This window comes from Typopeltis vanoorti, chromosome 12, assembly GCF_054136105.1.
Source record: "Typopeltis vanoorti isolate ZY-2024b chromosome 12, IOZ_Tvanoo_1.0, whole genome shotgun sequence".
Classification (NCBI taxonomy): domain Eukaryota; kingdom Metazoa; phylum Arthropoda; class Arachnida; order Uropygi; family Thelyphonidae; genus Typopeltis; species Typopeltis vanoorti.
In genome coordinates, this window is record NC_143560.1 from 87163157 (window position 1) to 87187611 (window position 24455).

Below are 24455 nucleotides of genomic sequence, written 5' to 3' on the forward strand. Positions count from 1 at the left end.
GTGGGGAGTGTTGGGCACGAAATTTAAAAAGCGAAGCAGCGCCAGCTCAGAGCTTTTTTGGCTGGCTTTTTCTTTAGTCGTCCTCTTTGCTTGTCAGTGTTCGTCCCCATTTCTTGGAGGGATCATCATCAAAGCAGAGATCGTGGAAGAATGCCGAGGAATCCTTGGGAGATTGCCGGTTAAGGATTTGCCCAGCGAAGCTGAGTTCCTGTTTACCGCAGAGACAGCTAAGCCTCACCGAGCCAGATGACCCATGAACGGCGAGCACGTGTGTTCGTCGTCAGAGATAAATCCAGTCCGGACCATTCAGTGGGTTAATGCAGACCAGGCAGAACGAAAAGTGGACCTAGAGGTAATGTTATATTGTGATATGTATGATGTTCCAATGGTTCCCCAGAAATTGGTAAAGTAGAAACTTTAATCTGTTTAGTGAGTGTATAAAGGAAGAAAGACTGTAATTATTAGTTGGACATTAAGTTTAGAAGGTTGTGAATTTTATGTAAGGACTTTAGAGATATAGTTTAAGAGGGCAGTGTATCTCTGAGACATGAAAGAAGAAATTGGGGTTAAATTAATGTCTATGAATGAATAACCTTTAGTATTGTTGAGTTTTAGCTTATGATTTACCTTTGATAGAATGTTTTAACTAAACTGATACATATATATGCTAAGATAGAGTAAGAAGGGTCAGATAATTATGTTTTTCATTGAAATTGATATTGAAGCTAGCATGTGTAAAAGTTTATTCATGATATGTAATCTGACTAGAATGTAAATGTTTTCTTTAGATTCAATAGTTGACTTGCCTGATTTCATTTTTTATTGCACCGCTCATAAATAATTGAGCGGTGATTAAAATAAGTTTGATTATAATCAAACCACAGCGGGAGGTAATTTATAAGGGAGGCTACGACTGCAAACTAAGTTAGAGATAGATGAGATTTGAACTACTTTATATAGTTTAAGAAATTAGGGATAGTGTGCTATGCTAAGTTCTGGTTCTTTGATTTTTCATTGTTCAAAAATCTAGGATTCAGGGTGGCGCAGTATAATATAAATTTTCCCTGAATCCAAAGAGAGAACCAGCACTGAAACAAAGGAATTGCCGTTGTCTATTGGGAACTCTTTGTCTTTTACCCATGTTCAATACCCTTAAAGTTGTTAACGGCCCAAAGTAAAATGTAGAGACTGCATAAATTAAAGAGTTAGTGAAGTATAATTAAGGTTCTAACAGAAAGTGTTAAATTAAGGAATTAATAACTATATAGACATGAAGTACATAATATAAGCCAAGTAAGAAGAAATATCAGGAAGCGAGGACGTAACAATACTAATTACAGACATATGATATAGTAATCTTTTTTATCAATGTCATGTTGCACTTTATTATTTTCTAATTCTGAGTGTTTTTATTGTATATATACAGTTTTCATACCTGTATTGAAAGATTGGGAAACCTCTTTTAGAATGAAATATAGGTAGTAATCCTTCATTTTGCTGATTTTCCTTTGGAAATCGATTTGCCAGTTAAATAATTGAGGGTATGTTTAGTTGAAGGCACAATTATATGACCCTGTATCAGAAGTTTGTTGATATGCTTATTCAAGTGTCTGTTTAACTGAGGGTTTGGTTACTTGAAGGTCAGATAATTGAAAGATCACTATATTTTTGTTATCACATAAGTGATGTAGATCAGATTCTTTTATAACATTTTCCCTTTTAATAGACATAATACACAGATTTCTTAACATTAGCTTGTAATTCCAATACTCCGTACTACTATTTAAAGCAACTAAATATGCCTCTAGAATTCACTGCGCATTTGTATACTGTCAGAGGCAATAAGCAACTGTAATCAACATTATCAGCCAATGAAAGTAAATGTTATCTGATAAGAAAACAAAGGTACTCTGGAGCGTGGTACAGTCTTGCATTCTAATGTGGAAACAATCAACTGAGAGTTTATACTATTAGGATAATAGTATGACATACTCCATAAAGAAATGCACATTTTCAGTTTCTGTGGAAGGACAACTGTACATAAGCAAGCCATTACCCTTGACAATCTATGAGGTGTTACCAAAAGTTTGGAGAATTAGACCATAAAAAAAAAAAAATTACTTATCTTAACTCCTAGTTTCCACCATCTACTTTGAAGTAGTCACTTGGGCATGTATACAGTGATCCCAAAAGTTTTCCATGATTCCATGCATAATTGAAATTTTTTTCATGATTCCATGCATAATTGAAAGTCTTCAGGTGTGACTGAGTTGTGTCAAATCAATGCCCTATCAGTCAGAATTTTATATTTCATTTTGAGGGAAGAGGAAAAAGTCACAGAAAGCAAGGTCAGGCAAATGGGTGGGGGGGGTGACTCGTGTTTTTAGAAGCCAGAAACTGTTGAACAATGAGTCATGGTGGAAAATCCAGTCATTTTTTTTCTACTTTGTGGATGTTTGCATTGAATGTTACTTCAGAACCTCACAGTAAAACTTGCCATTGGTAGTTTGACCAGAGGAGGGAGAATTCCCTGTGGACATTGCCTTGGATGTCAAAGATTGACATTGCTGAGAATGTGCATTTTCTTAATCCATTGAATTTGGTGACTTTAGACACTTCCATAAGCATTTGGTATATTTCTGTAGCTATTTTTTTGAGGTTGAAGCAAAATTTGATGCAGATGCTTTACTTCTTAAAATCCACCATTTCATTTGGAAAAGAAAATCACCAAACCATTTAAATGTGACATTACAAAAATGCATGTAACCTAAGAACTCAGTCTCTCAGACTGCAGTTGTTGGCATACTGATTCAAAAAGGCCTGTCTCGTATAACAGTGGAAAGTGGAAGGCTATTACAACTGGTTCATGCTTGCTATTCAAATTCCCTTAACTTTTGGGTAGCACTTCGGTATCAGTACAGTCTAGCATGCTGTGACATAGAGCAAGAAATTATGCTATAACTTTTTCTGATCAGATGGATGAGTCTGGTTATGGCATATACATGGGAAATATTCTTATGCATGGATATATCATCCTACTTGTGAAGTCTGGTGCTGTTATTCCCTGGTGTGGACTCAGACCTGTGACTGTATTGGTGTTGTATAGGTCTCATTCATCAGAACACTGCATGTACTCTTGCAGCATGGCTTGAAAAAAAAAAACGTGATGTGGGAAAAACTCAACATAACACAGAACCCTGATCCCTATCCCCTTTGATACGAAATGAAGCATCAGGTGCAGGCCACACCACTTCTTTGAAAAATGATACATAAACTGGTGTCATTTTGAAGGAAGAATAGTTTAAAATACCCAACCTAACCTCAAATGGTCACAAATTGTTTCTCTAACTTTGATGTTGGGAGAGCACAATGTTTCTAAAGTATTATGCTCTCCCAGTTGTTATTTCAATGTAGCATATATTCACCCCTTTTCTGTTTTTACTCACATTTTTATTTAATTTATCATTATTTTTCTTTTCAGATCTGTGAAGGATTTAGTCCGGCTGAGCCTTAAAAATCCAGTATATGTGTCCGTACATGAACATGCTAAGCACAGTACACCAGAAACTCTTCAACAGGTAATGAACTTGTTTTTCAGGAGATGTATGTTACATACACCAAAATAGACCAGTTTTAATTTAAATGGGAGGGATTTGACAAGAGATATAACAGCTATTTGCAGATTGTGCAGAGATAAGCAGGGTAATCAGGTATGCATGCAGAATGATTTGAATAAACTGGTCATGTGGACATGAAAATGGCTGTTAGTTCAGTGTTAGTAAATGTAAACTTATGCACTTTGTTGTGACAAAGACATCTAATGGTATATTATATTGTCAGGACTATGCTGGAAGAAAGAGATCATGCTAGGAATCTTGGAGTTTTAGTAGTTGAAGTTCAGAAGCCATATAGCAAAGATTGGGTTCAAACCATCTCATGTGTAGCAAAGATTATTTTGACCTCACTGAAATGTTGTTATACATGTGCTATTTATTTTTGCAGTGCTGAAACAAACCCTAACATGTAAGGATAAGGAAATCATTTTGTCTCTACAAGGCCATAATATGACCCCACCTGGACTGTTGTGTGCAGATATGGTCTCCTGATTTCCAAGATGATGTTATCTACATCATCAATAGATTATGAGATCTGATTGAGAATTTATAGGCTGCAGATGCTAATTCATAAATTCTTATGGAGGGTGAAGAGAGAGAGCATCCATTGAAATTGGGAATGGATCAGTCATGAAAGGGATCATAAGATTTTTCTCTCATACAGTGGTGTTTGAGAATGCCTTACCTTTGGAGGTGGTCAGTGTAGTGTGAATGAATTCAAGAAAAAGTATGACAAGCTGGTGTGAGTGATGCGGCCTCCCTCATTTTGAGTATCCAACTTCCTGCCTGTCTCAGGTATAGTTTGACCATAGATGTGGGACCACTTCTGCACATGGCAGAAGAAGGAGAATCCATTCTGATAATAGGTTAATCAATCCGTCTTGTGCGAGTTTGTTTATTATTACACATCGGAAAATTAGCTTTTTTTTTTTTAACGAACATTCTAGTTTTTAAAGTGGTAACTAATTTGCTTGTATAACAGATAGAAAATTTTATGTGTAAAGTACGTGATTTAGTGTGTTGGTGATGAATATATATACTTCACCTTATTCCTTTCTCCCCTTCGACACGAATTGACTTCTTGGCACTGTGCCAGCTAAGGTTCTCTCAACTTTGAGTAGACTATAATAATAAATACAGAAACAGAATAAATGTCATATCTGGTCATGATTTGATGAATCATATGTGAATTGTTCAAGAAATACTGCTACAGAACAGCTCACTTGTTTTCTCAGTATAGAATTCTGTTATTTCAAAATTACATTTGGATTGCCATGTGCTTTGAAATTTTGTCTCGTTTTTGCTGTTAGCAGTCAGCACAGAGTTGTTTGATCATGTATCGTACTTTGCAAAGCAGGTTTTAGAGAAAATTCTGTCAGTCCTTCACACAGATTGTGAAATATAGAATGATATGGAATTAATGCTTGGTACATTCACGACTGGAATCCACATCTGAACTTGGGAATGTTTTAAGGTGCTATAGATTCTGCATCCAGAACTTATAGCACCTCAGTTTGTATGCTAGAGGTTAAGAAGGAAGCTGTTTCTTGAACAACTGAAGTTTGTAGTCTTTGGGATAGACCGCACGCACGTGTGTGTGTGTGAGAGAGAGAGACTGTTCTCTCTCTAATATTTGTATGGGAGAAACATGTTCTACTTTTTTTTAATGCCAAAGAACACAAGACTGAGAATGGCTAGGTAAAAGAAATTTTGAAATTTGTCCTTTTAAAATCAGATTTGGATTTGTTGAGCAATTTTTGCATCTGTTTAGTAGGCTGAATATATATGAATCATGGTTTTGGTCATGAGCCACTTGCGATATGTTGTGATAATTTTTTCTTGGGCTTTCTTGGCACACCTGTTAGACAACCAATGCTTTGTAATAATGGGGAGTTTGGGTTAAGGGGAGATGAAGTCCCTCATTGTGTTTAGAATTTTTTTTTTTTTTGTTATTTTGCCTAAACATTAGTCAATCGGGAGAATGGCAATAGCAAACACAACATAGAAAGGAAAAGTAGATGTCATAGAAAAGTCATCCTCTTTGACATTATTTTTAATGCCAAAGAACACAAGACTGAGAATGGCTAGGTAAAAGAAATTTTGAATGTCTGATTTACAAAGAAGAGAGCTGATGTGTGTGCAGTGTATTTGGAAGGTGAGCTGATTAAGAAAAGGTGAGCATTATCCAGTATTTTGACAAGTAGATGGACTATTTGTGTTATGCCACTACTAATTCTGTATATCTCAGCATCCCTACCAGCTTAATCCCTGAAACTTAAGAATAGGAAAGCATCAGGCTCAAATGGGATTTCTAACAAAATCATCAAATGCCTGTTGCATAAAGCCATAATGCACATTGTTGCTATTATTAATGCAATATTAAGATATCAACTACTTCTCTGCACAATGGAAAATAGCAGATGTAATTTTAATCCCCAAACCAGGAAAAGCAGCACACTTTTCCCAAAACTATCACCCAGACAGCCTGCTCAGTACTAGAACAGTGGTTCAAAAAATTGATTAATGGATGTTAATGCAGACAATAGTACTACAGTGTGTTCACAAGAAGGCAAGTGTCTCCAGTGGATGAAATTGTTATATTTGGCATTCACATTCTGTGACAACCAATCAGCAAATACTTAGAGGTACAAGTAGATAAAGGGCTTTGCTTTACAACTCATATTGATCATGTCTACCAAAAAGTAAATAGGACAGTGGGGTAGCTATATACCTACTGAATCATCGTGGCAGGCTAAGCACGGAACTTAAACTTCTGATATACAAGATGCTGATCAGAACAATCCTGATGGGTGGCTCACCAATGTGGAGCCACACAGCAGATTCAAATGTTTGCAAGCTACAGACAATCCAAAACAAATGTTTATGAATAGTGTTCAATGCACCATTGTTCATAAGAAACACAACTTCACTGGGAAGCCAATATCTCTGAGATCAAAACGGTTGCAAAATTTTTTGCAAATGCTGTTATCCACACTAACCCACTAATCTGCCAAGTTGTAAACTACATGAGCATGACCCTGCAAAACACAAACATCCCAAAACCAATAGCTCACAATAGGTGAGCCAAGTGTTCAATAATATTCCTTAATCCAGAATTGCATGCAAATCTGACAAAAGGATAAAGGACTACAGGTCCAATCAATTCATCTTGCCATGACAGTTAATCTCTTGAAATTTGAGAAGGTAAGCTAGTTTGAGTTATGATCTGCTGTTGTTAGTCACAAATGTTGGTGGATATTGAAATGCTTTTTTTTGAAGTTATCAATAAAGATGAACTTCCTGTATGAGTAATTGAATTACAGTCGAGTTTTAGAGATAAGCAGTCAAAGAGGTTTAGCTAGTTATTGAAATTTGGGAACAACAGAAACAGCAAATAAATCCAACAAAGTGTGGCAAGGAAATGTTCAGCTAGACCAGATCAGCCCAGAGGGGAATTCAAGGTTTGGCATTTTCTGATCAAAGGAATTACGTGATGTGTAGTTTAAACAGTCGATTTGGAGGTAGCTGTTTAGTTCCTAGCTGAGATTCTGTTAGGAATAAGAGATCAGGTCTGGATGATTGTATGTAGTATTACACATCATTTATATATATATACTTACACACACCGAAGAGTCAAAACCTTATATACCACCTACCTAATATGATGTTGGTCCTCCATGTGCTGCCAAAACAACTCCTATGCAGTGAAGCATCAGCACTACAAGATGTCTAAAGGTTTCTCATGGTATCTGGTACCAGCACATAACCAACAATAACTCTTGAAAGTTACGTGGTTGAGCTGCCACAGAGTGTATGTGCTGTTTTCCAACATAAACCACAGATTCTCGATTGGATTGATGTCTGCGGAATTTGGAGGCCAGGGTAATACCTGGAAGTCTTCCTTGTGTTTTGCAAGCCATTCTCGCACAATCTGGGCAGTGTGACATGGCATATTATCCTGCTGAAACAAAGCACAACCAGAGGAGAATACTGTTGCCATGAGCGGATGTACCTGCTCTGCAGTAATGTTTAGGTAGGTGGTAGACACCATAGTTTCCTGCATATGACTGATTGGACTCGGGATTTTCCAGAAGAAAATTGTCCAAAATACTGCTTCCACGGGCTTGTTTTCATCCCATAGTGCATCCTGGTGCTAACACTTCTCCAGGTAAATGATGCACACATATCTGGCCATCCACATGCTGCAACATGTACCAAATGGCCTTCCTCCACTCATACAAAGTCCAGCTTTGATTTTCATGCTCATGTGCCCATTTGAGGTTCTTTCGATGGCGAATCGAAGTTAGCATGGATACTTGGAGCAGCCTGCCGCTGCACATCCTCATTTTCAGCAGGGTTCAATGCACTGTGTGTGTGTGTGTGTGTGTGTGTGTGTGTGTGTGTGTTGTGACATATTACATCTGTTACCAGCATTCAAATTACTGGTGAGTTGCATCATAGTAGCCCTTCTGTTGGCTTGTACCATCCAGGATGGTCTTTACTCACCTTGAACATCAATGAGCCGTGGTCAGCCCACATCTTGCCGGTTGTTCATGATTTTTCTTTCCTTGTACCAGTTTTCTGAAGGGAATCATCATGGCTGATCATGAGCATTCCACAAACCTTGCCGTATTGGAAATGTTCTGATCAAGTCGTCTGGCCATCACAATTTGGCATGTCAAACTTAAGTCCACTGCTTTCCTATCTGAAGAACAAGAATAACACTGATTAACAGAGTGCAGAGTCAGGTGTTATTTATACTGTTTCATGACCTGCACATGCAGCATAATTTCCCTGCAGTTGCATATTGGAGACCTTCAATTTGCATGAAGATGTGCTGGTTATAATGTTTTGGCTCTTCAGTGTGTATGTATATATTCCATTCATTTCCCATCTCTCCAAAACAGGTTGAGTCCCCTATTTAGGGATTTCAGGCAATTCATGCAGCCAGCTTGCCATTCCTCTGCTGCATCCCCTAAGAGCAAGTATTTTTGCCTCTGCTGTTCAACACCCAATTTTGTGAGAGTAAAAAACCTTTCGACTCTGTATAAGACCAGCTAACTCACCATTTGATGTGATGATGATTCTTCATGTCACAGATGGTATTTGAATCCAGGTCTTTCCAACCAAAGGGCTTGTCAGTAGCAGTTGAGCTATGGAGGTGCTCTCTCTCTTCCTCCCTCTGTGTGTGTGTGTGTGTGTGTGTGTGTGTGTGTGTGTGTGTGTAAACAGATAACTTTCTAGTTTAAGGAAAGTGCCAACTACACCTATGAGATGGCAGATGAGCTTCATTTCCCAGTGAAGCACCACCACCATGCATATTGGAGACCTGAAGTAGTGAATGCAATATTTGGTTGCCAGAGCAGTGGTTGCTGTTTATCTCTCCTTCCTTTCCTCCCCTCCCTTGTATCAATGCAATGTTAGTATGTTCAAACATACTTAGAAAACCAAAACTTTCTATATTGCAAGAGTCTTCTTCTCTCACGTATTCCTAATTGGACCGTTGGGTCACTCATGGCTGATGGATGATGTTCTTTGTTAGCCTCCTCCAGTTATCTTGGTCTCTTGTTCTTGATGTCAGTTGAGAAAGGGAGGAATTTGTCCATTTTAATCGAGGTCGGTCCCTAACCCTTGATCCCGGAACGATTCCCTCTAGTGCTTGCTTTGGAATGCCATTAGTCCTCTCCACATGTCCGAACCATTTCATCTGTCTTCTTCTGATGACTGTCAGAATATTTTCCCGTCTATTGAATCAATCAGTTTTCAAACATTTTCATTGGTTTCGTGAGTGGCATAGGGAATTCTCTAAAGTCTTCTGTAAGTTTTCATTTCAAAAGACAGGAGTCTCCTCTCATCTTCCCTCAATAAAGTCCAGGTCTCAACCATACAAGAGGATAGAATTCACTAAAGTGTCAATTAGTCTTAGTCTTGTTGTGATTGCTATTCTGTTATCTCTGCACAATGGTTTTAACTTCTGTAGGGCCACAGTTGCCTTAGCAATTCGGTATTTAATGTCGGTTTTTGAGCAACCATCTTGACTTAGCGTGCCTCCTAGATAAGTGAACAACATTCTCAACTTGTTTATTATCAATTTGTATCTTTAAGGGTTCAATGTCTGATTTTGAGGTTATCATTGTTTTTGTTTTTTGCAGGTTTATGTATAATTCATATTTTTTTAATGTTCCGAAAACGCAGCTGGTTATCTCTTGTAATTCTTCTTCACTTTCTGCCAGGAGATCAATATCATCTGCAAAATGTAAGTTGTTTATTCTTAGTCTGCCAACCGCTATTCCAGTGTCATATTCATGAAGAGCTTCATCTATGACATATTCCAGAAAACAATTAAAAAGAAGAGGGGACATAAGATGCATCCCTGTCTTACCCCCCCCCCCCATTCTGCCTGGAACGGTTTCTCTGCTGTAATTTTTAATTTCAATTCTCATATCAGATGAGGAATAAAGAGATTTAATAATCCTAATGATTTTATTGTCTATACCATAATGTTCTGAGATTTTCCATAATGCCACGTGCCATATTGAGTCAAAAGCTTTTTGAAGGTCTAAAAAGTTGTAACAGATTATTTTGTTATGTTCTATGTATTTTTTGCCTAGTATGTGTATTGTAAAAATATGGTCGATTGTACTTCTGGACTTCCGGAAACCTGCTGTTCATCTGATAGTCTGCTTTCTATTTTCTTTTTGATTCTTGACAATAATAGTTTTAACAGCATTTTACTTGGATGGCTAATATGGTTTGTTCTATGGTTGCTACATTTGTTGCTGTTTCCCTTTTCAGGAATAGGTACAAGGACAGAAGTCTGCCAATCAGAAGGCCAAGTCTCTGTGTCCATACATCCTAAAATAAAATTAGCAAGGTGTCTATGATGATGTCACCTCCTTCGCTTATCAGTTTCATCATGACACCATCAATTCCCAGTGATTTTTCTGTTTTTGAGGAGCTAACTGCTGCAATGACTTCTTCTTTTAATATCGGGTAATCTCCTTCCTCCGAACCTCCTGGCAAAATTCTGTTCCAAACATCATCAGTCAGTTGGGGATCCTTTTGAAAAGCTTGGTTGCGTAACATCTGTCAGCTATTTTCTGGTTATCCATGATAGGAGTTCCATCTTCATCTTCTATACTCCAGTTAATTCCAGTAAAAGGTTTGGTTAATTTGTTGATAATTTGAAAAACACTTTTAGGATTATTTTTATTTAGGTCCTTTTATATGTTTTTGCATTCATCTAGTATCCATAGGTTTCTAGCATGTTTAACTTCTTTTTTAATAATCTTGGTAATATTTTTATACTGTTCTCTATTGTCACCACTATTAATATGAGATTTCAAATTTCTTCTTTCATCGCATGGGTCCAAAATATTTTTGGTTATCCATGGTTTATTGACTTTTCTTTTGTATCCAAGAATTTCTTCAGCTAAATGTTTCAGTTATCTTTTGTGAGAAGTATTTGGTTTTAGATTCGATATTATTATATTTTTTGAAGCTTGTGTCAAAAATTTGTTTTAATTTATGTTTATATAATGTATTTATTTGGAGATCTTTTAATTTTTCTATATTATATCTTTTTTGAGTTGATTTTGTAGGTAAAAAACAGTGCTGCAGGCCAGCTGCCAGAAAGTAAACAGGCCCAAACCTGTCCGTAATGAGTTAGTAGGCTCCCTAGTCAGCCGACACATAACCTATTGCCAAAACTCTGCCAGGATGTCTGAAGGTGGGGGGAGGGAGCTGACTAGTGATATGTAGCCAATTCACTGTCAAGGGCATTTTAATTACAATGAGACTGGTTGCTCTCTGTATGGGTATCATATCCAAGAGTGTCTCCTCACTGCATGTCCCTACCGTATCCTTTCATCTAACTCTGAATCAAAATGAAACATACTGCAAACAGTGACAGTGACATTGTGATTGAAATAAATCTCCCACAAAAAAATCTAATTTCAAAGAAAATGCCAACCCAAGCACAATTTACAAAACATACCTGAATCCCCACAAAAAAAATAACTCTTTCGTATCCACTTGACTATCATTCAAGGCATTAATACCAACATAAATGACATACACATACCAGTCACTGAATTAGAAACATTTATGCAGATGTATGTAACCATCACTTACACAGTGTATCTGCAAAATACTTGATCACGTGAATCACCTGATGTTGTATACTAACTTCATGTTTTCTGTACTTGTTCTGTCTCGGTCTGTTATAGGAACTTCATGTTCTAGGCAACTATTTAAGAATGCTGCTGATCAGTAATAATCAATCTTCAGCCACAATTTTGAAAGCAGAGAGCGTGCTAGTTTCTCAAAAAAGTGAGATATTCCAGGTGTTTAATCAATGGAAAATTATCCCACATTGCTTGTCTGAAATGCATAACTGATGTCCTAAGAGAGTCTGTCAGGAATGAGATCACTGTCTTCTGAGAAGGCTTGTATTGGCAAACAGAACTTCGTACGTGCAGCAATTGACCATAGCATTTAATGAAGGCTGTTTCCTGCCCATATCTTGCTGAACTGTGTGCAGGGAATTGAAGATCAGTATTGGCAGCGCATGCCTATACAGAAACCACTGATTTCTGCAAAGAACTGGAAAATTCGTCTACAGTGGTGTCAGGAACACTGTGACTGGATGCTGGAAGACTGAACAAAAAAGTCGTGGTCTGACAAATCATTGTAAACATTGTTCTGTACTGAATGTAGGCAGAGAGTTTGTCAGGTACCCCAAGAAGCGATGAACCCAGCTTGCCTTTTAACCACAACTCAAGGTTCTGGAGGTGGTATTGTAGTGTGGGGCATGTTCTCTTGGTACAGAACAGGTCTCCTGATATTGTTGGAAGGTCAGGTGTCCTCCAAGGAATATCTGAACATTTTTGTCGATCAAATCCATTCTGCAGTGTTGACTTTTTATTCTGCAGGTGACACTTGTTTCATGGATGACAATGCTGCTGCCCATCATGCAAGAATTGTTCAGCGGTGGTTCAGCAAGTATGGCAGTGACTTCCACCATCTTCCCTGGCCACCACAAATCCCAGATCTGATCCTCCATTGAGAATGTATAGGACATGTTAGAAAAACAGATCTGGGAGCAAAGTCCTCTTCCATCAAATCTGAACCAGTTAAAGGACTGTCTGGTTAACATCTAGTATGTTGTAGACACAGACGCAATTCAATACTTTGTGCATTTGATGCCAATTCACATATGTATTGTAATTCAGGCCAAAAGAGATCCAGCATGGTATTAAATCACATTTTCTAATTTAGTGGCCTGTGTGTGTGTGTGTGTGTTTATAAACATCGAGACAAGATGTATATATATATTTTATACACATCAAGACAAGACCTACTTTTAAGAGACGCTCAAATTACAATTACATTAGCCACTGCCCACCATCAATATCCAAATTATGCATGTTATAATACTTTTGCTACCAATGCACCTGTGCCTTTATGAGATCCAGCATTGCTCTCAGGGAATGTCTAATTTAGAATCCTCTGCTTTTGATCTGCTGTGGCTTAAAATTTTCTTGTTCTGCTATTCAGTAACCTTCATTTGTATATTTTCTGTCCATATTTCAAAAACTGTTCTCACTACTTCGCCTTTTTATCTGTGAAGCTCAACTTTCTTCAATCCTGCCATCCATATTGTGAAGTCCTCTCCTTAGGTGACTTTAATTGTCTCCACAACTCCAACTGGTTCCCATTTACCAACACCACTGACTAATCTGGATGAGTTGTAGAAGTTTTTGCTGTAATACTGATAAAATGTTTTTATGTCTGCTTTTGAAAACTTATCCTTAAGAGCTAAATTACACTTCATATCTATCAATTCAAGTTGATGTTCTTTAGGCACAATGTCTATGTTAACAGAAAATGGATCCAGGAATATGGAGAATTTTTGCTGAATTTCATGTAAATCTAAGAACCTTTTTTGAAAGTTTCTTCTTAGATTAGAAATTATATAGCTGTACTTTTCGAAGGATATTCTTCATAATTGGGAAAATATTCGAGTGATTTCAAGGTAGCAAAGTGAAATAAATTCCCTTTCATTTGATGGTCCAAGCTCAAGCTTGATCTCAAATCTTCAATGCATGAAGAAAGTTCAGTCATTAACTTAGTGCTTCCTTGCATTTTTAGGTTTAGATCATTCAAATAACCAGTAATGTCAACCATAAAAGCTAAATCTTGAATCCATTCAGTATATTCAAATTCAGGCATGTCTTTTTCTTCCGTTTCCAAGTAACCTTTTGTTTCACCAAACAGTTCATAGAAGCATTTCAATACAATAAATATCCTTACTTAGCCAGCGAACATTACTGTGATAGGGAAGTCCATGTGGAATATCGATCTCACTTAAGAAATTATCAATTTGTTGGTGATTTAAGCCATGCGCATGTATAAAACTAACTGTTTTTACCACAACATCAATGACATGGTCCATTTTGAGAGCTTTGCATCATGGCACTGTCTGATGTATAATGTAATGCATAAATAAAGATGGTGATCTTTATTTATAGCATGCCATTTTGATTTTATTCTAGACACTACACCTAAATCACTGATTACCATTTGCATCTGTGGTCAAACTCACCATCTGTTTCCAGTCTATGTTTAATTTATCTATAGAGATAACCAAAGATTGGAACATATCTTCTCCTGTTGTTTGGCCTTTCAGAGGTACAAGCTCCACAAATTCTTCTATGATGTACATCTCTTCATCAACACCTCAAATAAAAATACAAAGCTGCACCACATCGGTAATGTCAGTACTTTCATCAATAGCAATGGAAAATGAATGAAAAGAATGAGCTTTATTCCTAATTTGCAAGTTTAAGTTTTCAGAGATATCCATAATATGTTTTGCAGTAGTGTTCCTTGACAATGATATATCTGAAAATAATTGCTGTTTTTCAGGACAAACTATCTCTGAAGCCTTAATTGCTCATTTTTTCCTTCTGTGATAAAGACTTTGATGAAATGGCTGTTTCATTTGCAATTATGTCACTAGCTCTAACTGCAGCATCACTCTTTTTATGTATGTTTTTAAAAACTGACCTCTGATTCTTTAATTCAGTGCATAGTTTAACAATTTTATCTTCACAAATCTTTCCACTGTATTCTTTAAATTTTTTTTTTTTCATGATTTGTTTTATAATGTCATTTCACATTGTACTTTTTAGCAAACAGAAATTTTTTTATTGCAAATCAAGCAGATTGTTTTACCATCCAATTTGATTTAAAAAATATAAATCTGTCTTTTTTTTTTTTTTTTTTTTTTTGTACTATTTTACATTTGATATCAACGTTTCTTTGCTTTGGGGTTAATGGGATTAGCTAGATATAAAATTTTTACATAAAATAATTTGTAAAACTAAAATTATCTTTAGCAAAAGCAGTATGCTATCACTGACAAGTGTGTGTGTGTGTGTGTGTGTGTGTGTGTGTGTGTGTGTGTGTGTGTGTGTGTGTGTGTGTGTGTGTGTGTGTGTGCGCGCGCATGCGTGCATGACTTGTTCACGCATTCGCCGCGCATTGTAAACACAGCTCTGCAGCAAAAGGTGAAGCCTTAAACGGTTTATCTTTAACTGTTAAGAGTTGAAAATAAACTATTTTTAACATTAACAGAATAATTTAAAATTTAAAAAATAATAATAATAAAATAATTTTTTTATAAAATTGAGCCATGGTCTGAATCCAGCCCTCGGACCATATCTTTGATACCCATGCCTTAGAGGTTTCTCCTCTCAGTAATTCAGACAACCCTGTGCAAGTTTCCTCTCACACAGAATGCCCTCTCTCTCTCTAGCCACTCCCAACCCTATATCCTTGAACTATCACTTTGAACTAGTAGTCAATGTGTTACCAACAGGTTCCATCCTGTGAAAACTGCTTTACTACTACTCTCTCAAATGGATGAGGTACTGGTTTTCGAATTAAATAATTATAGTGTGGAGGTTGTGAACAGTGATGCCCCACCTACACTGTTTCCAGGAAGGAGGGACAAGGAAAGAAATCAAAAACCCTACTCTAGAGACAAAACATGGCAATGGCCACTTCATCCCTCTATTAACCTTCGGGAGCTCGCAGCGGTAAAAATTGCAGCGAGGTCGCGGTATATTTGAGAGATACATTCATTACTAGTATGTGCTAAAATGCAATAAAACAAAGAAAAAACATTGCAAATATAATACATGATGGTACAAATTAAGTGGATATTGAATCCAACATTATTTCATAGCTGAATTTAGACACTACCAGAGTTTCGTGCCGAATATATAGAAACTAAACGTTTCGGTAGATGCAAGCATAAGCAACCTTATGGGCAACTCGTGGAGAAAGTGGAGAAAGCTCCAGATCACTTCCCTTAGTATTTTCCATAATGTAAAGCACAGCATTTATCGTACATGTCCTAGAGGACATGTATAATAAATAAGCCTTTGGCTCTCTATTTTAGTAATACATGATGGTTTATTTATTTTTCAATCTAGAAATTATTGAACAGAGAATAAAAAAAAAAAAACCTAAACCATACTATACTGACATTGGAAGCCGCGGTATGTGGGCTACTCGTAGTAAAGGTGGAGTAAACTCCAGATCATTTTCCTTAGTATTTTCCATAATGTAAAGCACATCTCCTAGAGGACATCATCAAATTCCTGCCATGTACCCTCAAGGGGTGTACAGGATATGATAGTACTACATGAAAAATTTACATCATTACTAACTTCCTATCTACAATTTTCCTCCAAATCAGTCTGTTACTTGTCAAGACTCCAACTTTATCAGATCTTATATTTCTATCGCCTAAGGCACTTTGTACCGTATCAATCCACCTATATCTTGGTCTTCCTCTGGGTCTTTTTCCTGCCAACCTGGCAAGGAACACTTGTTTTGCTAATCTTTCCTCGCCCATTCTGTTTAAGTGACCATATCACCTGAGATTAGCTCTGCTAACACATTCCTGGATGCTGACAATGTCAAGTTCTTCTTAATATCTTCATTTTTAATATGATATTGCCATTGATACCATCTGTTCACTCCTCTAATCTCTCTCAGGACTCATCTGCAGTCTAGTCTTCGGTCAAGTGTTTTATTTCTGACCCAGCTCTCAGATCCATAAGTTAAAACTGGTTTGAAAACTGTCTTGTATACAGCTAATTTATCATCATCTCCTAGAGGTATTTTCCAACTATACTGACATCGGAGGTCGTGGTATATGGGCAACTCGTAGTAAAGGTGGAGTAAGCTCCAGATCATTTTCCTTAGTATTTTCCATAATGTAAAGCACATCTCCTAGAGGACATATATGATAAATAAGCCTTTGGCTCTCTATTTCAATAATACATGATAGTTTATTTATTTTCAGTTACAATCTAGAAATTATTGAATAAAGAATAAAAAAAAACAAAAACTAAACCATACTATACTGACATCGGAGGTCGCGGTATATCTCTCAGATACAATTTACTGTCAAATATCACAAACCTTTACATAACATGTTAAACTAGACTGACAGCGAAAAACAGTGTAGAATATCACTCTTGCATATGAATGCACAGCTACTCATCACTTCCAGGATATACACTGAATTGTGTGTAGCTTGGAGGTCAGATGGTGTTTTACCAGGTAGTGAAAATACATCTACCACGTAGAGGTCTAGTTGGCATTTCTTCCTACTAGAGAAGGTACTTGCCTTGCAAATGTCTCTTGGGGGTGGGGGGAAGGGAGGTATATTTTTGTTATTTTGTGCAACTTTTTTGTTATTTTTTTATGGGAAGTTCGTTTACATCTGCAGTGATGCTAGCATTTGTTTGGTTCTCTTACATTGTCGAGTTGGTGCAAGAAACTAAACATGAGAGTGCAGCCGAGGTGAGGAGTAGACACATAACAACCACATGGAGAATACCCAGACTCTAGTTCAAGTGTGGCCTTGAATTATCCCCTACACACATTTCTATACTAGGACTCCTTCCAGGCATGACCTGCCAGAGTAAGATTGTAGCAGAATTGTTCACTAGCTGATCAGGAAGCTGCTAGTAGATGTTTCACTATTGGGTTCAGGCCTGTGTAATATATATCATCCAGCCTTTAGAAATTGCTTTACTACTGTATCCCTCCTCATTCAAATGGAGTGGTTCTATCTTCCTAATTCATTAAAAACAGTTGAGCATGCTCAGAGACCTTACTCTGGAGATGAAACAATACCGTATCCACCTCACATCTCTAGTAAGTGTGGTGGTTGTATTTCACTAGGTGATGAAAGAAGGAGAGCTATGATCCTGGAGGTCAAATTGACATTTCCTCCAACTAGGAAAGATATTCATATAAGAAAGCAATACTTGCTTCGACATTGGAAATAGGCCATATTATGGAAGTGGTGACTTGACTGGGAGAAGCTATATAGTGTGCATCACCAGCTTATTAGTGGCCCATTTGATCTTACGTGGAGATCTGAGTATAATCAAAGATAAGGTTATGTCTTTCCTGCATGAAATAAGACTGGATTGTGTTTTGGTAACATTGAAGTTGACATTGTTGAGGAGAACTTGTCAATTTCAGTGCCACAAACACAGCAAGGAAAAAATAAGTTTAAAGCATTAATATGAAAGATGCTATAGCTTGTGATCTTGTGATATGATCACTCATCAGCAAAATTGTGGAGAGGATTTAAGGTTAGTGATGAAGGTCATTTATAAATAAGAAGGCATAGGTGAAAGTATCGTGCCCTAGGATATTCCAGCATTTAATGAAGACCATTTCATTCAGTAGAAGGACACGCTACTACACAGATTCCATTTCAAATTACTAAGACCGTTCCTGGAAGCAGCTCTGTTCTATGCAACCCAGTAAACTGCATCAGAAAATTTCCACTGGAACTTCCACAACTGTCATTGTTCAGGAGGTCATTTTATTCTTATTCTTTGCTTAATCTTTAAAGTGCCTTTGGTGATGATATCTTGAGTTGGCAAAACATTGGCATCTAAATAATTAATTTAGTTAGATTATTAAAATGAAGAGCCAAAAGGCCTCAGTTCGGTGATGCAAAATTACATAAGCAAAGTGGATATTAGATCCAGCATTATTTCAAAGCCAAATGTAGAAACTATGAAAGTTTTGTAAGGTAAGTTGACCAGAGAGCTTACAGGAATACACTCCCATAAGCTCTCTGGTCCAAGCATCTATATATTCACCTTTCATTAGTCCACTTTTTTGAGAGAGTTTTTGCTCTTTTAAGGTTTCTACCTGATCTCAGAAGAGAACCAACCCGTTCAGAACAGCTTCAGGTCAGTGAAACCCTTATCAAAATGGACTAATAAAAGGCAAATATATAGATGCTTGGAATATTTAGAAGACACCTATGTCTTCTAAATAGTCCACACTAAGGCAACTCGTGAATGCCAAGGAGTGTATTCCCATAAGCTCTCTGGTCAATTTACCTTATGAAATTTTCATGATTTCTATATTTGGCTTTGAAATAATGCTGGATCTAATATCCACTTTGCTTATATAATTTAGTTAGTATGTTATTTATTTTCATTCCAGTTCCACATAATTTTCATTCTGGTATCTTCAGCACAAATCTCTACAGTAGCTATAGAAAACTGCATATGAAATATAATGCATTTTAACTTGATGTTGTAAGAGTCATCTGTAGAGCATAAAGTGGGCACATATATTAAGGTTTTAATAGTCCTGATTTTTTCACAAGGTTGATAGTATGACTGTTCATGGATGCATCATCCTGTGTGAGTTTTCTTCCTGAAATACAAACCACTGAAGCCTCTCACCCTGTTGATAAAGAATTAACAGTTGGCAAAAATTACTAATCAAGTCAATTTTATGTAACTCTTCCATCCTTTATTTATTTTAAATATGGAATTTTGTCTGACCTTTTCAGCAATTGATTATAGTGAGTTAGTCCATTTAATGTTGTTTGCATGATCATTTGATTGTAATTCCAACATTTCTTCCTTGCCAATGATTTGTCATTTTTAAATGCAGCCTCCACCTACAACTTGTTTACAAATCATTTCGTGCATCATTATTTTTATGAGGACTATTTTGGAGAGTAGAATTCTTCTTCTTCACAATAGGTTTTGCTCACCAATTAGATTTACATCATGATCAAAATGCAGCCTGCTCTGTTGAAATCAAAATTGGTAGGCCAGCATGTTGCTACTAAGCTCATATCAACATGCTAATTAATTCTAGAGTAATTGAATACTACTGTAATTAACTCTTTCTATACCAAACACTGAACTACCACTACCAAAAAGTCCTCTATGCACACTGCTATTCTAAAGGAAACTTACTTGTAATAAACTGCTCTCTATAATGAAACTTCCTATTGTCCATACAGATTTGCTGTAGTAAGAACTGAATGTATTTTGCAAAAAATTTGCTTCAGTGGATTTGAAACAAATGTATAAATAAATGAATGATTATGTTAGCAGACTTTGTACATCTTTATTTGTAATTTTCTTTATTGTATAGTTTCTTAAGCAGTTTTTGTGTTCTGGAAAAAACATTGTGTTGTATTTATATTGACACCATAATTATATACATGCTTATTTATTTTCCTTATTTTTAGTATTACACAGTATGCCAGTTGCAGGAGAAGATGGATCTTCTTTGGTCATTCCTTAAGACTCATAAAAAACAGAAGATTCTCGTATTTATGTCAACTTGCAAGCAAGTAAGTGATTTATTTTTCTATTAATTGTTAATGCAAAATCATATAAATTTAATTTGCTTTGCTTTCATTTTTGTTATGAATTGTGATATCCTACAGGAATCATAGATATGAAAAAAAGGAGCCTATTATTTTTTTTTCCCCAAGATTCCTCTAGGAGAAAGAGAGATGGAAGTTGGCTATAGTTTTTGAAGCAGCTACCTGGATGTCATTACTTTTATCATGTTACTGAAATTGTCAGAGGGGAGGAAGTTGAATTCTCAACAATTAAAACAATAATGCCAGCCAAGTAGTTGAATTGAATGTCATCAAAGACAGATATGGAGCACTACTAACAGAAGAACTGGAAACCAAAAACAGATGGGAAGAATACTGTGAGGAACTGTACAACAGAGTGGATAAAGAAAATTTCAATTTGGAATCTCCTCCACTTAGGCATGAAATTGAAAGAGTAGTTAAGCATCACATAAATTAAGGGGATATTAAATCCCACATAGTTTTAAAACCGAATAAGAAACTCGGAGATTGGAATCCGAGAGTTTCTTACCGAATATAGTAAACTATAAAGTATCGGCGACACTAGCGTTAGCCAATGCAAGTGATCCTAGTACGTAGTACAATACTGGGCAGCTCGTTGCAAAAGTGGCGGAAGTTCAGATTGCTATTCTTAGGTATTTTCCATAATGTAAAAACACATTTCTTAGGAAATGTATGCTGTTATTACATTATGGAGGGAGGTCACTACCCAGACCGGTTTCAGCCTTTTTTGAGGCCTCATCAGTGAGTAGCTAGACCTAATACCAAAGTGTATAGCGAAAAGAACTTATGTACTCTGCGAACGAGTTTTCCAAACAGGTGCAACCATTAAGTTACTTAAGTATAAAGAGCTAATAAGCTTCATTTCGGCAATGAAACCATTACATAAATTAAGGGGATATCACACTTAATGGTTGCACCTGTTTGGAAAACTCGTTCGCAGAGTACATAAGTTCTTTTCGCTATACACTTTGGTATTAGGTCTAGCTACTCACTGATGAGGCCTCAAAAAAGGCTGAAACCGGTCTGGGTAGTGACCTCCCTCCATAATGTAATAACAGCATACATTTCCTAGGAAATGTGTTTTTACATTATGGAAAATACCTAAGAATAGCGATCTGAACTTCCGCCACTTTTGCAACGAGCTGCCCAGTATTGTACTACGTACTAGGATCACTTGCATTGGCTAACACTAGTGTCGCCGATACTTTATAGTTTACTATATTCGGCAAGAAACTCTCGGATTCCAATCTCTGAGTTTCTTATTCGGTTTTAAAACTATGTGGGATTTAATATCCCCTTAATTTATGTAATGGTTTCATTGCCGAAATGAAGCTTATTAGCTCTTTATACTTAAATAGTTAAGCAGCTTAACAGCAATAAGCCCCCATGTGCAGATGGAATCCCAGAAGAGTTAATTAAGGCTACAGGGGATGGAGGGATAAGAGTATTTCATAGATTGATTACAAGGATATGGGAAACAGGGATCATAGCCTAGAGACCGGAAGAAGTCGGTTTTCATACTGTAGATAATTTTATTTGTTATTTAGTTAATTTGTGATGTCGAACTGTGCCATTTGTAATTACCTTTTTTTTATGTAATTTCGTCTTAGTTGGTTAGTTACTCTTACCATTAATGAACCTCCCCCCCCCCCTTATATTGATATCTGTGTCTACTTGAGCTTATGTTAAATTCCTTCAGAGATGGTAACCTCTATCTTTGCCTAAAATGTTGTAATCTTAAACTCATGTCTGATACTATTACTGGACCTTAGTCCGCTTGTAATCCACTTAACTTACCCCCCCCCCCTCTCAACATCGTAAGGTATACCCTTGTACATACTAGTGTCGTAAATTAAGGAAAACCTCTAGTTAAGGGCAAATCCTCAATTTAGATTGCTAATGCTCGTGTTTAATAGTACTTGAAAAATTTATATTAGTTAATGACTGCACCATCAAGGACTATGTAAATTTTTTAGTCTTTACAAACATGAGAATTTTTCTGCTAAGCACTTATAAGAACCCTTTGTTCATTAATCTCAAGCAACTCTGAATTGTACAGTCGTGGCAGTTAGCTTACCTTGGTCCCACAGGTCCAATTAGTTTTTTTTTGAGACAGTGCATTGGATAACAAAGATCAGGCAAGCTAATTACAAAACTAAACATGTTTATTTTAACTAAGGCAAATATTTTACAATCAGCAATGGACATATCACATGCTTAGATCACAATTTATGAAGTGAAGCTAGTCACTTGAGAAATTAGTCAAAGAAATCTCACACTAACTTATTTATCACATGAAAGTCCTTAGCACACGTAGCCTTGCATTCAATTTTATACAAATTTAGACAAATTATATATAACACTTTCTATGCGTTAGTTAACACAAGCAATACACAAACTTATACCATTCCTTTATGCACATACAGACTAATGCTCAACTTTATTGGCTCTCTAACTTCTTTGCTACGTAATACAATTGATTAAACAGGACTAGCATCAGTTATCTACACACACACACAATCTTGGACATTTAACATAGAGCAATGTACTTACTAGTTCTCAGTATCTTGCAAAGTCCTGGGGTTCTCGAAGGGGGTATGGGTGAGTTCTGCTGGCTCCTTCCTCATTCTTGCAAAATGGCTGCGATCAGGTACTATTCGACAGTTGTCATCTTGCAAGTTCTCTCCTGTGGAAAAGTAATATAGTTCTTCGGCGATGTTAGGAACTGCTCTGGTTGCGGCATATTAGCATGCACATTCGACGAAGAACATTTCGGAGGGTCCCTTTGAATACAACCTCTCCTGACTCTCCCTTGCACTGGGCTTACCTACCAGTGACCTTCCCAAGATCTCCCAGATGACTCCTTGAGGGACTCCCTACTCTTCTCCTCCCAAGACTCCAGTAAATTTAGAAAAAAAGCCCCCTTTTTAGCCCACCGATCACAGCCTTTTATATCATTCGACATCCCTTGTCTTACCATCCAAACTTCCTGGATTTTCCAGAAGTGCCCTGATGTCACCTACGCTTACTTTAGGTCTTGGCGGCAAAATATTTCAGTGACCTTAGAGATTGTTCACCTCCAGCTCACTAGCATAATCCTGTATAATCCTTTTAGTTAAATATACTTGCAGTTCTACACTCAGTTATTTTCACAATATAATACAAAGTTTAATACATTAAAGCAGGTTATATACACTTCTAATTTTATATATTTTATGACCTATGTAAAATTGGTATAGATGAAAAAAATTTTCTTTATTTCACTATAAGAGATTTTACAATACCACTACATAAGAAGGGAGACATGAAGAATTGCAAGAACTGTAGATCTATTAGTTTAATTAATTAGTTTAGAATTAATTGAAAAGAATGGGTTAACCTCAACACACCATCAGGTTGATAGCTAACTTATACAGGGAGCAAGAAGCCACGTTAAGGACAGGTGTTGGATTAACTGATTGGCTTTAGGTTGGAAAGGGAGTTAGGCAAGGATGTTTACTTTCTCCTCACTTGTTTAGTATCTATGCTGAGGACATCAAGCATGAAGCATTGGATGAGCTCAAGACAGGAATTAGGATAGGTGGTAAATTGAATAACAGAAGACTTCAACCCAGTCCTAACAAGACAAAGATTATGGTTCTCAAAGAAATGCAGACTGAATATAACATTTTGCAAAGAAATGCAAAATGTTATATTCAGGCAATGACAATCAAGGAAAAGAAGGAGTAGCCATAGTATTCAACACAAAATACGAGGCTAATCTTCTTGAATGGCAGTCAGTCTCAAGTAGAGTAATGTGGGCAAATATGAAAATGGGGAACTGGACAATGAGACTTATTTGTGCCTATGGTCCCACAGAAGGTTCTACTAAGGTAGAAGTGGAGGAATTTTTTGAGGCTTTAGAAAAAGCAACTGACACAATGAAAAAGGAAAAGTTGGTCCTTGTTGGGGATCTAAATAGTAGAGTAGGAAATGATTGTGAGACATACAAAAATATTTTGGGAAAATTTGGAGAAAAGAGCAAAGCTAATAATAATGGCAAATACCTGTTGGATTTCTGCTCAGGACATGGACTGGTTATTACTAACACCATG

General features: G+C 36.7%; 1 protein-coding gene across 1 annotated transcript in view; it reads left to right on the top strand.

The window, feature by feature from the left end:
- Positions 1 to 24455, top strand: part of LOC150100970 (putative ATP-dependent RNA helicase DDX10) — a 293342-nt gene that overhangs the window by 97976 nt on the left and 170911 nt on the right. Inside the window, exons 7-8 of the mRNA XM_090401236.1 lie at positions 3482 to 3578; positions 20221 to 20325. Of these exons, the coding sequence (XP_090257362.1) occupies positions 3482 to 3578; positions 20221 to 20325 (202 nt within the window). The remainder of the gene's footprint in view (positions 1 to 3481; positions 3579 to 20220; positions 20326 to 24455) is intronic.